The 15,886-nt window shown below is 46.6% G+C and overlaps 1 protein-coding gene across 2 annotated transcripts in view; it reads right to left on the reverse strand.

Moving 5' to 3' along the window:
* camsap2b (calmodulin regulated spectrin-associated protein family, member 2b) overlaps positions 1-15,886 on the reverse strand; it is a 72,950-nt gene continuing 57,064 nt past the window's right edge. Inside the window, exons 7-22 of one of the 2 annotated variants that reach the window (XM_024390892.2) lie at positions 14,831-14,921; positions 14,579-14,666; positions 14,411-14,433; positions 13,913-14,273; positions 13,152-13,782; positions 12,804-12,944; positions 12,227-12,455; positions 11,790-11,970; positions 11,040-11,703; positions 9,789-9,925; positions 9,368-9,576; positions 7,495-7,588; positions 3,670-3,735; positions 2,434-2,573; positions 2,152-2,270; positions 1-2,049 (exon numbers count right to left, since the gene is read on the reverse strand). In XM_024390892.2, the coding sequence (XP_024246660.1) occupies positions 1,747-2,049; positions 2,152-2,270; positions 2,434-2,573; positions 3,670-3,735; positions 7,495-7,588; positions 9,368-9,576; positions 9,789-9,925; positions 11,040-11,703; positions 11,790-11,970; positions 12,227-12,455; positions 12,804-12,944; positions 13,152-13,782; positions 13,913-14,273; positions 14,411-14,433; positions 14,579-14,666; positions 14,831-14,921 (3,477 nt within the window). In that variant the 3' untranslated portion in view covers positions 1-1,746. The remainder of the gene's footprint in view (positions 2,050-2,151; positions 2,271-2,433; positions 2,574-3,669; positions 3,736-7,494; positions 7,589-9,367; positions 9,577-9,788; positions 9,926-11,039; positions 11,704-11,789; positions 11,971-12,226; positions 12,456-12,803; positions 12,945-13,151; positions 13,783-13,912; positions 14,274-14,410; positions 14,434-14,578; positions 14,667-14,830; positions 14,922-15,886) is intronic. The other variant, XM_024390893.2, reaches the window with a different exon arrangement.

The raw sequence follows: 15,886 nt of genomic DNA on the forward strand, positions 1-15,886 counted from the left end.
AAAATGCTGTGGTAGCCATGCTGGACACTGACAGTGTCATCAGCAAAGTACCACCACACCTCCTCCTCCATGCTTCACGGTGGGAAAGAGTAGGTGTGTCCAAACTTTTGACTGGTATTGTATGCCAACAAGGATTTTTATAAGATATTTTCTCGGAATTGCACAGGCTCATGACACAATTTGTGGAACTTGCTTCTATTCTAAAGCTTGAAATTGTCCTGCCAGTGACATTGAAAAGGGATCACACACTTGCATCTTTTTTAAACAATAGAAGGCCCCATATACAGTATAGTACGTTTATATACGTCCATATTAAATGATAAATGCTAGTTTCACTCATTCATTTTGAATGGAATAACCATTATATACAAACAAAATTAACTTATACAGTATACATTGTCTTAAAGTATGTTACACACCTCTATTGATGAAACTTTAAAAGCCTTTAAAGTCCCAGTGCAGTTAAAAGCATAATTGTCCTGTGTTTGATATATATTTCCACACTATGAGGTTGGAATAATACTGGGAAATAGTGAAAATGATGGTAATGCCCTTTTAGTGTAAGAGCTGTTTGAAAAGACCATCCTGAAATTTCAGCCTGTTTTGGTGGGAGGGGTTTTGGCCTTCTATAGTGACATCACCATGCAGTAAATTAGTTATTAGACCAATAAGAAAGAGTTCCAAACCTCTCTGTCAATAACAGCTCACTCCGACTGTCCTAGCAAAATTATTGCTTGAGAAATTGCTCTTTGCTAATAAGCTATTTTTGTTTCTTTTTGACCATTTAAAACAATCACAATATGGTACTTAATTGTTACCCAGAAATTCTTTGATATTGAGATAAAAACATCTGCATTGGACCTTTAAAAAACTTCCAAAGCCTTATCAAAAACATTCAATAAATTAAGAGTCAGTTGCTGACATTCCTGTGAACTAGATTATACTTTAATCAATAACTTTACAATCTAGTTCTTATCGGAAGTTATGACAACCTACTTAACTATTGACACATTATGTAAACCCACCTTCTCAGTCTCATCTTTCAGCCACAGAGAAAAGCAAGCCTCACACACAGCCACTCTCAACAAGCTCTCATATACGTATCATCTTGTACTCACCAAAACATCACATTTGGCGCTTAAATATGACCTAATCACTGCGCTTTCACAAAACAAGCATAAGGCCACACATGATGAACATAGGGAACTCAAACTCGATCTATTTCAAAAGGAATGACATTCAGTGCTTCAGTGGTCCGATTCAGTAAGGCTTTCATCAGCCCCTTTTTTTTGGCACACGAGAACATGGGCACCACGCATGCTGACGAACATACACACACATGTGCACCATTAGAATGACTCTGGGTCCCCCACACACACGCACACAGTCTTGCATAACAACAACAATGTCCCTTGAGGCTTGTGTTGATGTTTTTTCCCCCTACATTCCAGTTGTGCATAAAGTCAATAGTGTCCTGTTTAGAAGAAAATCCCCTACCGCATATTCATCAAACGAAACTGTACATCAGATATCAGATCCAGATGAATGCCAAGTGTAAGTGTTCATTAAATATCTGAATGGGAAAGAAGATTAGAAAGATGTACTCTTTAGCACTGTCACACCAAACCAGACCCTGTAATATCCCAGGTCACAACACCCGCAAAGCCTCCCCTCAGTCCTCAACTATAAGTCAGGACACCTAGCAACAATATCCTGGGTTTGGTATGAAAGGGGTTGTTGCTGTGACTACTTGAGACTACCCAGTTTCTTGGGCGTGCCCTGTTTCTTGGTCTGCCACAGGTGAGCGGCGATGGTGATGGCGTCTACACTAGCTGACATTGTCTTGGCAGGGATGTGGCTGAACTGCTTCCTATCTGAGTTATATTTATACAGGCCCTCGATCATCTTGGCTGTGATGCTCTTGGGCCCGATGCCTGCCAGCTTGGTGATTTCCTCCGTCTCAGGGCAGTAGGTGTACACCGAGCGGAACTGGCAACCCGTGTCTCGGAACAAAACCAGGAAGTTGTTGGCCCCCGACCTCTCCATTTCCTGAAAGAGATAGTGGAGGAAAAGAAAGGAACAAATCTGAGGTAAAAGAGTGAAGTAAAATTAGAGAGAAAGAAACATATTGTGTACAGAAAAATTACCTACATCTATTATCTTATTCTTCTGTCCTTCGTTGACCTTGCCCGCCAGGCAGCAGTGGGCCAGGGCGTTCTGGATGATATGCTTGTTGGACTTAGCACTGGGCTCCTTGTACAGCTTTGGCCCTGAGGGAAGAAGCGAATACCAGCATAAGGAATGCAGTAACAAACAAACAGACACTCACAACACAGTCTGTTCTACACATGGGTTACATAGCTCTGGTATACTGCAAGAGTTTGGTCTCCTTTTGAAAGCAGAATACCGTGATTGCAGTGGAGCGGTCCGTACCTGTGTACTCTTGGTTGGAGGGAGTGGAGGAGGTTGTGGACTCGTTCTCCCAGTCCTTCTCTCCATTATGAGACGGGCAGGACGACAGATTGCCCTCCGCAGAGTCTGGCCTCGCAGAGTCTGGCCTAGCAGAGTCTGGCCTAGGGACGTACACACACACACATATATACAGTACGAGTGACACATGCGTGGACACACACACAATAACAGATACACATTCACACAAAAAAACAGACATAGACATATACACCACGTATACACAGACACAGAGACATACAGAGAAACAGGGTCAGAGATAGACACAGTTCTCCCAGGCAGCCTTCCCTGTTCCCTCATATTACATCATCCCCAGTGATCTCTGTGTCCCTGGATCAGATCAGAGGCATGTGCAGTAGAGCAAAGCTATTGTACAGTCCAATCATTATGGCTGCTAGGATATGGAGAAGAAACACTGCAGTATGCAACAGCAGCTTTAGGCAACTGTACAGTGACAAGACAGAATACAACTGCAGCAGCCACACTCATGTCCCAGGCCCAGGCTCATTCATGTCCTAATTGGGGTTAGGGTTAGTGTGTACCCTAGTTTGAAGTCTCTGCATACAAAACAAAGGGCCTGTGGCTCCATGTGAGCCAGCATGGCTGTGGAAGTTACCGTGCCTGGGACGGGAGAGCGCCCGTCTGCTGCAGCTTGGATGGCTCTGACGCCGGGTCTAATCTAGAGGTAACAACCACAGACAGCAGCTTAACGTAGAGCAGCTAGCATGGAGCAGCTAGCATGGAGCAGCCTCGGGGGAGAGAAAGGGCAGAGTCGGTGAGGCAGGAGTGGAGGCAGGAGGCTGGGCATGTATGAAATGAGGCAGAAGCAGCTGCGGTACTGAGCGGAATTTTCTCTGTCTGTTTTAAAGGAGGTAATTGTCCAACACTTAACCGATACAGCATGACAGTGAAATAACACATCTATTAAAAACATATGGATGTGTCCTCTATGTCTCAGGTCATACTCGGAATGAATGTTGGTGTACTGTATGTGGCTTACTCAAACATGATTCATAAATATATGTCTGCACATGGGATATTTAGATAGATTCTGTTAGGTATGGCTACAGGGAATTGTTCTCAAAGATATTACCTCAAGTAAAAGCAGATTGATTGATCAATCTGGACTGTGATGCACTGAGATGAAAGCCTAGATGAAAGGCTTGGCCCTCGGCTGGTCTAGGGAGGGGAGTTACTAACCTTCCCTTTCTGTCTTTGGGAGAGCTTAAAAAGAAAGAGATATGGCCTTTCACAGTGCCTAGTTTACTGCTTCCGGGAGGTCCGTGCAAAACAGAGGGGAAAAACAGAGAGCGAGGAGGGAGAGAAGATCAAGAGAGCGAAAACCGTTTTGGTTGCAATACCTAGACAAGTCACAAGACACATGAATGTCCTCTTGAAGAAGTATTCGTGCTTTTGATGCTCTGTAAAGCCTTTTTTTTGTATCGTAGCCAGCTTGTTTGTGCTTTAGTCAACTCTTTTGACGTGGTCATGCTAAAGTTGGCTAAACTGTATGTCCTTTTTTACAGATTTTCTCAATCGCATACAAGTATTTTTTGGAACAATGTTGTCGAGTTCAAAACAAGATACAGACACTCACAACACAGCCTTTCTGTGGCCTTTTGAAAAACAGTAAATGTGTTTTCAAAACATAATTACCTTCTCGAAACATAAATACATTAATCAAAACTATATTATACCGTATAAATTGCAAATACATACAATAGAACACGACTGCCTGCAAACAGATGAACACTACCATACTTATCTCTCAAGTCCAAGCAGAAAAAACAGAACACCACACCACTGGGCAAAAACTGGCTGAATAAACATTGGTTCCATGTCATTTCAACAAACAGATGAACACTACCATACTTATCTCTCAAGTCCAAGCAGAAAAAACAGAACACCACACCACTGGGCAAAAACTGGCTGAATAAACATTGGTTCCATGTCATTTCAACAAACAGATGAACACTACCATACTTATCTCTCAAGTCCAAGCAGAAAAAACAGAACACCACACCACTGGGCAAAAACTGGCTGAATAAACATTGGTTCCATGTCATTTCAACAAACAGATGAACACTACCATACTTATCTCTCGAGTCCAAGCAGAAAAAACAGAACACCACATCACTGGGCAAAAACTGGCTGAATAAACATTGGTTCCATGTCATTTCAACAAACAGATGAACACTACCATACTTATCTCTCGAGTCCAAGCAGAAAAAACAGAACACCACACCACTGGGCAAAAACTGGCTGAATAAACATTGGTTCCATGTCATTTCAACAAACAGATGAACACTACCATACTTATCTCTCGAGTCCAAGCAGAAAAAACAGAACACCACACCACTGGGCAAAAACTGGCTGAATAAACATTGGTTCCATGTCATTTCAACAAAAAAATTCAATGTGATGATGTTGACTCAACGTGGAAAATTGATTGGATTTGCAAAAAGTAATCAACCTAAGGGAATTGTTATTCACCCAACCTAAGTCCAATGACATGGTGACATTTGTTGTTGAATTCACGTTAGTTGACAACTCAACCAAATGTAAATCCAAACTAACCCTTCTTTGCAGTCACTATATAATGATGATCAAAATTGGAAGTACAACTATCCAAAGTTGCAGAATTATGGGCAATTACTGTCCTTTTATTCATATTTCACAAAACAATTTCATACATATCAAATTAAATACGATTCCCAATTTTTTAAAAAATGTATATAAAAAAAGCCCCAAAAATAAGTGTGAAGGATTCATTCATCAGTATCATCCCAATCCAAATCCATGTATTTAATACATAGGCTGGTTTGCTCATAGTTTTATAGACTTTCCATTGGCGCACAAACACAATCCACAACAGAAATAAGTGAAGGTGAATACAATGGAAGAACAACATTGGTCCTGGGTGACTCAGTTGGTAGGGCAGGGTGCTTGTAGCACTAGGCTAACAACACTGGTCCTGGGGGACTCAGTTGGTAGAGCAGGGTGCTTGTAGCGCTAGGCTAACAACACTGGTCCTGGGGGACTCAGTTGGTAGAGCAGGGTGCTTGTAGCGCTAGGCTAACAAGCGCTAGGCTAACAACACTGGTCCTGGGTGACTGAGTTGGTAGGGCAGGGTGCTTGTAGCACTAGGCTAACAACACTGGTCCTGGGGGACTCAGTTGGTAGAGCAGGGTGCTTGTAGCGCTAGGCTAACAAGCGCTAGGCTAACAACACTGGTCCTGGGTGACTGAGTTGGTAGGGCAGGGTGCTTGTAGCGCTAGGCTAACAACACTGGTCCTGGGTGACTCAGTTGGTAGAGCAGGGTGCTTGTAGCGCTAGGCTAACAACACTGGTCCTGGGTGACTCAGTTGGTAGAGCAGGGTGCTTGTAGCGCTAGGCTAACAACACTGGTCCTGGATGACTCAGTTGGTAGAGCAGGGTGCTTGTAGCGCTAGACTAACAACACTGGTCCTGGGTGACTCAGTTGGTAGAGCAGGGTGCTTGTAGCGCTAGGCTAACAAGCGTTAGGCTAACAACACTGGTCCTGGGTGACTCAGTTGGTAGAGCAGGGTGCTTGTGGCGCTAGGCTAACAACGCTGGTCCTGGGTGACTCAGTTGGTAGAGCAGGGTGCTTGTAGCGCTAGGCTAACAACACTAGTCCTGGGTGACTCAGTTGGTAGAGCAGGGTGCTTGTAGCGCTAGGCTAACAACACTGGTCCTGGGTGACTCAGTTGGTAGAGCAGGGTGCTTGTAGTGCTAGGCTAACAACAATGGTCCTGGGTGACTCAGTTGGTAGAGCAGGGTGCTTGTAGCGCTAGGCTAACAAGCGTTAGGCTAACAACACTGGTCCTGGGTGACTCAGTTGGTAGAGCAGGGTGCTTGTAGCGCTAGGCTAACAACACTGGTCCTGGGTGACTCAGTTGGTAGAGCAGGGTGCTTGTAGCTCTAGGCTAACAACACTGGTCCTGGGTGACTCAGTTGGTAGAGCAGGGTGCTTGTAGTGCTAGGCTAACAACACTGGTCCTGGGTGACTCATATAAAATTAAAAACATAAGAATTCAGGCCCTTTGCTATGAGACTCGAAATTGAGCTCAGGTGCATGTTGTTCCCATTGATCATCCTTGAGATGTTTCTACAACTTGATTGGAGTCCACCTGCGGTAAATTCAATTGATTGGACACGTTTTGGAAAGGCACACACCTGTCTAAATAAAAGGTCCCACAGTTGACAGTGCATGTCAGAGCAAAAACCAAGCCATGAGGTCGAAGGGATTGTCCCGTAAAGCTCAGAGACAGGATTGTGTCGAGGCACAGATCTGGGGAAGGGTACCAAAAAATCTCTGCAGCATTGAAGGTCCCCAAGAACACAGTGGCCTCCACAGCCAAGACAATGCAGGTGATTGTATACGGTATTCACCACTGATGATGTCAAGTGGCTTCGGGACAAGTCTCTGAATGTCCTTGAGTGGCCCAGCCAGAGCCTGGTCTTGAACCCAATCAAACATCTCTGGAGAGTCCTGAAAATAGCTGTGCAGCGACGCTCCCCATCCAACCTGACAGAGCTTGAGAGGATCTGCAGAGAAGAATGAGAGAAACTCCCCAAATAGAGGTGTGCCAAGCTTGTTGTGTCATACAGGCTGTAACTGTAAATGTGGAAAGAGTCAAGGGTCTGAATTCTTTCTGAATGCACTGTATGCCTCCATCCACACCAAAGCAAAGCTCTTATATGAAGGTCACAATGTTGGAGATGTTGCCTTAGGAGTAACCCAACTTCATTCACTTCATGTCCGAAACATTTACATGTATGACACTGATGGGGTAATTTAAAATGTTAAACAATGTGTTAATGTTCTGTGAACAGTCTAAGATATGCAAGTCAGGTACAAAGGCACATTTTGTATCAGAAGTTCTTTAAATGTATTTAAGCATTTGATCATTGCTGTTCTGCGATAGATACGTTTCAACACAGATCCAAAAATTGCTTGCACACGATTGAGAAAATCTGTAATCAGGCAATTTCTGGCCTCACCTGCGGATCCTCTTATCTCCGGCGTTGCTGTCGTTGTCAAGGTTGAGGGAGGCCAGGGACATGCTGGAGACTGAGAACCCACGCGGTCGAGTACCTAGAGGTAAATACAGAAGACATGTTTGAGTGTGTGTGTGTGTGAATATATGTGTGTACTAAATACACATAAACAGCCTAAACTCAGCAAAAAAAAAAAAAAATTTCAGGACCCTGTCATTCAAAAAATCCCCAAAACTTCACAGATCTTCATTGTAAAGGGTTTAAACACTGTTTCCCATGCTTGGTTCAATGAACCATAAACAATTAATGAACATGCACCTGTGAAACGACCGTTACGACACTAACAGCTTACAGACGGTAGGCAATTAAGGTCACAGTTATGAAAACTTAGAACACTAAAGAGGCCTTTCTACTGACTCTGGAAAAACACCAAAAGAAAGATGCCCAGGGTCCCTGATCATCTGGGCGAACGCGCTTTAGGCATGCTGCAAGGAGGCATGAGGACTGCAGATGTGAACAGGGCAATAAATTGCAATGTCCGTAATGTGAGACACCTAAGACAGCACTACAGGGAGACAGGACGGACAGCTGATCGTCCTTGCAGTGGCAGACCACGTGTAAACGACACTTGCACAGTATCGGTACATCCGAACATCACACTTGCGGGACAGGTACAGGAAGGCAACAACAGCCCGAGTTACTCCAGGAACGCACAATCCCTCTATCAGTGCTCAGACTGTCCGCAATAGGCTGAGAGAGGCTGAACTGAGGGCTTGTAGACCTGTTCTAAGGAAGGTCCTCACCAGACATCACTTGCAACAACGTCGTCTTTGGGCACAAACCCACCTTTGCTGGACCAGACAGGACTTGCAAAAAGTGCTCTTCACTGACGAGTCGTGGTTTTGTCTCACCAGGGGTGAAGGTCGTGTAGATTTGCGTTTATCGTCGAAGGAATGAGTGTTTCACCGAGGCCTGTACTCTGGAGCGGGATCGATTTGGAGGTGGAGTGTCCGTCATGGTCTGGGGCGGTGTGTCACAGCATCATCGGACTGATGATGTCATTGCAGGCAATCTCAATGCTGTCCGTTAAAGGGAAGACCTCCTCCCTCATGTGGTACCCTTCCTGCAGGCTCATCTTGACATGACCTTCCAGCATGACAATGCCACCAGCCATACTGCTCGTTCTGTGCGTGATTTCCTGCAAGGCAGGAATGTCAGTGTTCTGCCATGGCCAGCGAACAGCCCGGATCTCAATCCCATTGACCACGTCTGGGACCTGTTGGATCGGAGGGTGAAGGCTAGGGCCATTCCCCCCAGAAATGTCCGGGAACTTGCAAGTGCCTTGGTGGAAGAGTGGGGTAACATCTCACAGCAAGAACAGGCAAATCTGGCGCAGTCCATGAGGAGGAGATGTACTGCAGTACTTTATGCAGCTGGTGGCCACACCAGATACTGACTGTTACTTTTGATTTTGACCCCTACTTTGTTCAGGGACACACTATTATATTTCTGTTAGTCACATGTCTGTGGAACTTGTTCAGTTTATGTCTCAGTTGTTGAATCTTGTTATGTTCATACAAATATGTACACATGTTAAGTTTGCAGAGAATAAACGCAGTTGACACTGAGAGGATGTTTGTCACAGGAGTTTTGTGGCACCTTAATTGGGGAGGACGGGCTCGTGATAATGTCTGGAGCGGAATAGTAGAATGGTATCCACAACATCAGACTCATGGTTTCCATGGTTTCCAGGAGTTTGATGCCGTCCCATTCGCTCCGTTCCAGCCATTATTATGAGCCGTCCTCCCCTCAGCAGCCTCCACTGATATGTGTAACATGAGCATGTGTAGTGTGTGTCTAAGAGTGTGTGTGTTACCCGTGGCTCTGGTGGGTGGCTTGGGTGACTCCATGACGTCCCTGTGCATGGATTTGGGGCGGGGCTTCTTTTTGAGACTTCCATGGCGGGGCCTGACATCCATATCCTCCACCTGCTTCAAATGCTTCCTCCTCATGTACTCGTTCTTTATGTAATCTTTCCTCTGCTTGTCGTCCTCTCGCTTCTGCTGCTCCTCCTCCGCTTTCAGCCTATAGGGAAGAGGGGCAGAAGAGACGAGAAGCTTCAATACTTATTACCCAATCAAAGAGAAGTTTACTAAGAGGCACATTTTCACTTAGTCACCCATTGACAAGAATGCATGACTAAATTTGAAGTGGGAGTAAGGAGTCGCCCCTGCCGGTAGTGTTCAGACCAAGCATAACAGTGGAAAAGGTACAGGTCCCTTGAGGTCCAGACTGACCGTGCTTCCTCCTTCCTCTGCTCCTGCTCCAGCTCCTGCTGCTGTTTCTTCTCCTGTGTCTCCTTCTCTCTCCTCACCCTCTTCTCCAGCAGAGCAGCCCTCTTCACCGCCATGTCCTCCTCTCCCTTCCCATCGTCCTGGAGGTGTGTGGGGTGGAGACGGAGTCAGATATATATAAATAGGTTGGCAGACTGTGTTTTTGACGTTTAGAATTTGAATGGCTGCCACGTTAGATTGGAAATTGTAATCTTGTTGTCATGGAATGTTTGGTGCCAACATGAAGGCTAGTTTGCGGGACAAAATGACATCAGACAGCCCTGTCACATCCTCTCACTTCAAAGATCAACACTCATCCTCAGCTCTGATTGGTCAAATTTATGTCAGAGGGAATTCATGGCGGATGAGTATACCAAACATTAAGAACACCTGCTCTTTCCATGACCTAGACTAACCAGGTGAATCGAGGTGAAAGCTATGATCCATTATTGATGCCACTTGTTAAATCCACATCCATCAGTGTAGATGAAGGGGAGGAGACAGGTTAAGGATTTTTAAGCCTTGAGACAATTGAGACATGGATTGTGTGTGTGTGTCATTCAGAGGGTGATTGGGCAAGACAACAGATTGAAGTGTCTTTAAACAGGTTATGGTAGTAGGTGCCAAGTGCACAGTTCGTGTTAAGAACTTCTACGCTGCAGGGTTTTACACGCTCAACAGTTTCCCATGTGTATGAAGAATGGTCCACCACCCAAAGGACATCTAGCCAACTTGACACCACTGTGCATTGGAGTCCCCGTGGGATGCTTCCGACACCTCGTGCAACACAATATTAGGAAGGTGTTCCTAATGTTAGGTATACTCAGTGTATATGACCCATTTGAATGTTGTACAGTGTTGGCTTCATGTCCAGATATTTTTGGACTGGGATAATAACATGTGTGTCTGTTGACGCTGATAGTATGTTCCAGTATAGTGGCATACAGTAGCTCTGTTGGCTCCATTCTCCTATCATGGCTCGTTAGTCTACTGTTCTAGCATTAGTATGTGAGCTGTTTCACCCTTTATCCTGGATACTGTACACACAATTACTGTCCCAGACCCATTTGAAGTCATAGTTTATGAGTCGTTGCATAGTTCATGTGTTGCTCTTACAGTACCTATGGATCAATGAACCATTCTCATGACATGCTACATACAGTACTTGTTTCGTCCTCTCACAATTCTGAAATGTACAGTGTAGCCCATTGTTACCTTGAAGAAGAACCCACAGCACATTTTCTGGTCCTCTCCGTACAGCTCTCCTCTTTTCTCCCCCTCTCCACTTGCCTCTAGACCCTGTCCATCCAAAGGCTTCAGCAACGACAGCGGCACCTCCATCAGGTCTCTCACTGGCTGAGACAGCACCTCTGCCAACTTCTCCGTTTTCCCTCCATCTCTCCTCTCCTTCTGTCTCTCTTTGGCTGGCTCTGTAGTGGGCGAGGAGGGACGAGCGTCGGCACTCCTTATCCCCGCCACCTCTGTCTCAGGTGGTTTGGTTTGGATTTGAGACTCCTCTGTTCCCCCTGGGGCCCCTCTCTCCTTGCCCTCCGTGGCCCCAGGTCCTTCATCGTGTCCCAGGTAGGCAAAGGAGGTGACCTGGGTCTGGCTGGGTGAGAAGCGTCTCAGCCTGGGCAGACTGTCCACGGACGTGGGGGTGTTGAGCATCCGTCTAAAGGGGGTTACCTTGAGCTCGGTGGGGCGTGGGGTGCGTGGGGTGTGAGGGGTGCTGGCATGGAAGGAGGCCGGTCGGCGCTTGAGGCCGCCGGGGGAACGGTGGGCGGCGCGGGGGGAACCACCCGCCGAGGACAAGATTGGGGACAAGGACCCCACGGACCCCCGGCCGGTTACACTGTTGCTGCGGAGCTCCCGGAGCTGCCTGTCGAGAGAGTTTAAATGTACAATGATAACTAACTAAGCAATAATAGTAACATAGTAACATTTATGTGATATTGATGACCATACCTGTGTGGCGAGGGTGCTGGAGGAGGTATGACCCAGGCCTGTTGCTGTTCCCTCATGGCCATGATCCTGTCCTGCTGCTGGGCCAGCCGCTGCATCTCCGTCTGCAGGAACCCCAGGGACGTGTTCAGCCTCTCGATGGAGCGAGTGTACTCGCCCAGGTCCACCTCTCCAACCCCGACACCTGGAGCGTGACACAGCAGACCTCTCGTCCATAAGGTGGCTATTACACATGCAGAAAACACTACACATAAAACAGTACACGTGCCCCCTAGCCTGGCCCTCTGTCATTTTGTGCTGTCTTGCTAATTGGTAATTGTCAAGCCAACGTTGGCAACGCAGCACAAACAGAGCTGGGACCAGGCAATTTGCTCCAAAAAGTAGGGAAGCAAAAGTAGAAAACAAAGGTTGGTTTCATCAGAAGCTACAGTGGTGACTACCTGCACCCTCCTCGCAGGGGGACTTGGGTGCTGCTCCGTCGGGCTTGCACCTCTCCGCCTGGCCCAGGCTTTCCGAAGGAGTGAAGAAGCGATCTGGGGAGGGCTTGTCCAGGTCGTGGCCCCCAGGGACGGGGCTGGTGGGGGAGGGGGTCACCCCTTTCCTTCGCACCACGTTGAGGAAGGCTGTCCGGCCCATCTTCTGACGATGCCGAGTGAACGCTGCCTCAACCTGAAACAGAGGAAAAATCTCTTATTATTTCAGCAATTTTTAGGGGGGGGAACCAATGAACATACCAAATTATCCAACAAGATGATGGTGCAAATGATTTATGTTTGATTAGGTTTGATTACTAACTGGCATAATTTGACTGGACGCCTCTTTTAGAAAACCTGCAGTAGTGCTTGAAGACCAGAGTTTTGTTATTTTTCTTTCGTTTTGGATTATACATTGATATGGCACCCAATTCCCTACATAGTGCACTACTTCTGACTAGAGCCCTATGGAAATAGGGAATAGGATGCCGTTTGAGACGCTGCCAAAGACGAGAAGCTCTCTGAAGCGTTATTAAGCCTATACCTTCTTCTTCTGGGCCTCGATGGCTCTGCGTTTCTCCTCCAGCTTCATCTTCAGGTGCACCATATCTGACGGCAGCAGGTGGGTGTGGTCTCTGGGAGAGGGCGTGGCCGGGGTCTGGGCTGGGTGGGTGGGGCTGGAGATCTGAGAAGGAGAGAGGGAGAGAGAGGGTGGGAAGAAAAGGGCGAGAGGGGTAAGAGAAAAAGCAAAAGAGAAATGCGGAGTAGGACCAAAAAGAGTTGAAAGAGAAGAAAGAGCGACAGAGAAATAGAACAATGGAGAGAGAGGAGAGAGAGAGCGAGAGTCCAAGAGACATTAACATGGAGAGAGAGAGAGAGTTTCTCTACTGACCTCGAGCGTGGCAGTTCGTGTGGGGGGCGTGTTGTAGAGTTCAGCGCTCTCGGGGGTGGTCCCTCCACTGCTCCGCCCCTCCAGCTTACGGAACTTCTGCTCGGCGAAGCTGGTCATGCGAACCAGTCCGCCGCCAGAACCACCCGAGGACGAGGCAGGGCTGGGAGCATGAGACATAGGGGCTGGGGACACCGAGCTGGGGTATGGGCTGCTCCTCACCCCCCTCTCTCCATCCCCCTCTGGTAAGGGACAGGATCGGGTCATAGCCTCATAGTCAGGGTCCATATCAGAGTAGTCCCTGAGGGAAGAATTGTCCTCGTCCAAACTCTCCTGGATGTCCTCCGACCTCACGTGGATCCCTGTGTCCACTTCCTCCGTAGAGGCTGAGTAGGGGTCGGCCTCGTCTGCCCGGGCCTTAGCCGATCCTGGGTAGTCATCAGGGTCGTCCCCTGGGTCTGATGGTTCAGCTCCATCGTGGAGGAAGAAGCCGTTGGCCCCGGGCCCCAGACTGCCGTGGGGCCTCTCTGTGTGGTGGATAATCTTCAGAGCCTCCTCAATGCTAGGGGGGCTCGATGGGCTGACGGGGCCGCGGCCGTCATTGCCGTTCTCTTTGAGAACACCATTGGAATATCTAGATTGACAGACATTTATTAAACACTTTTATCAAAAGAAACTAACAGTTAGTAACATATTTATATTCAGCAGATGTATCCCTTGTACACACAACTCGGGTGTCCTACCGTCAGAGCCATCATAAGTACCTGTTCCGGTTCTTGTGTGGCTGAGTCTGCCCGCGCCCCAGTGCTTTGTGGGGGTTTGGTGAGTCCGTGTTGTAGTCCTCCTCAGTTATGTGCCCTGCGGTGCTGCTAGGACCGTTGACGCTGACCGGCTGAAAGGAGAGGTGGCGCCTCATGTCCCCCTGGGGTGCGTGGTGAACTTTGAACACCCCCAGGCCCTCGGTGCTGGCAGAACGGGTCATGCCCCGGAGTGAGGGACCCCAACAGGGAGGGACGTTAGGATCCCCGTCCAAAGGAATCTCAAAGGAGATGCCCCTAGACCGTCTTTCCTTAGGCCACGTCCCCACACAGCCGTCTACATAGGACATGGTCCTCTTTATCACACCTGCCCGAAACAGGGGAGAAAAAAGGTTAGTTCCACACGCACAGAGACTAAATCAAAGGGAACCAATAGTAGTTCAGAGTCTTCTGACAGATATGTGTTTGTGATTCTGAGGAAAGGGGTAGTTCCTGTGTTCTTACCTGAAGCAGAGTCTGGTTGAAGCCTGAGACAGAGAGAGAATTACGATAAAGCTCAAAATCACGCCTCCTGTAACTGCCAAGTTGAACGACCTTTCCCAAGCTTGCTCAATAAGGGAACATTAAATAACTCCAGGTTATTAAATTTGTCCACTCAATATTAAATCATACCTTTTGTGTTCTGGGCTGTCCCCAAAGTCCTGTTTGGCTGGGCTACAGATAGGAGCCATAGCCCTTGCTGACGGGGCTAGATCCCAGGCTGACAAACAAACACCAATCAGTCAGGATACTCAAGTCAATAAAGGTAGTTGACGTGGTCTGAATTCTGGTGAAAACTGAAATATACTATGTCAATGCAGTTGATATTCTTCATTATCCCCATCATCATCATCATCATCTTCAGTGTTACCCTTTTTGGCTTACCTTGTGGGTCAAAGACTCTGGGCTGTACAAACGAAGGCTTGACCACTTCAAACCACCAGAACAGCTCTGCCATAAACACCAGGTAGTTATTCTGCAACAGGGCAAAACACACACGAGTTAGAGAAGGAAAAAGAAAATGTAATACAACCAAATACCAACATGTGTCCACAAGGTGCCTCTGTTAAGACACATAGGAGGCCAAATACAGGGTTCATAAAGTGTTCATACCCCTGGACTTTTTCCACACGTTGCTGTACTACAGCCTGAATTTGAAATGGATTAAATGTAGATGTTGTGTCACTGGCCTACACACAATAGCCCATCACGTCAAAGTGGAATTATGATTATCGGAAATGTTTGCAAATGAATGAGAAATGAAAATCTGAAATGTCTTGAGTCAATAAGTATTCAACCCCTTTGTTATGGTGGGCCTATATAAGTTAATGAGTACAGATTTGCTTAACAAGTCACGTAATAAGTTGCATGGACTCACTCTGTAGTGCAATAATAGTGTTTAACATGATTTTTGAATGACTACCTCATCTCTGTATCCTACACATACATATTATCTCAGTCGAGCAGTGAATTTCAAACACAGATTCAACCACAAAGACCAGGGAGGTTTTCCAATGCCTCGCAAAGAAGGGCCTCTATTGGTAGATAAAAAAACATAGACTATTCCTTTGAGCATGGTGAAGTTATTAACTACACTTTGAATGATGTGTCAATACACCCAGTCACTACAAAGATACAGCAGTTAAGAACAAGTTCTTACAGACATCCTTCCTAACTCAGAGGACGGAAACCGCTCAGTGATTTCATTATGAGGCCAATGGTGATTTTAAAATAGTTACAGCGTTTAGTTATAGAGTTGAATGGCTGTGATAGGGAAAACTGAGGATGGATCAACAACATTGTAGTTACTCCACAATACCAATCTATTTGACAGAGTGAAAAGAAGGAAGCCTGAACAGACTAAATCATTCCAAAACATGCATCCTGTTTGGAACAAGGCACTAAAGTAATACTGCAAAAGATGTGGAAAAACAATGAACT

The sequence above is a fragment of the Oncorhynchus tshawytscha genome, linkage group LG28, assembly GCF_018296145.1.
Source record: "Oncorhynchus tshawytscha isolate Ot180627B linkage group LG28, Otsh_v2.0, whole genome shotgun sequence".
In the NCBI taxonomy this organism is placed as follows: domain Eukaryota; kingdom Metazoa; phylum Chordata; class Actinopteri; order Salmoniformes; family Salmonidae; genus Oncorhynchus; species Oncorhynchus tshawytscha.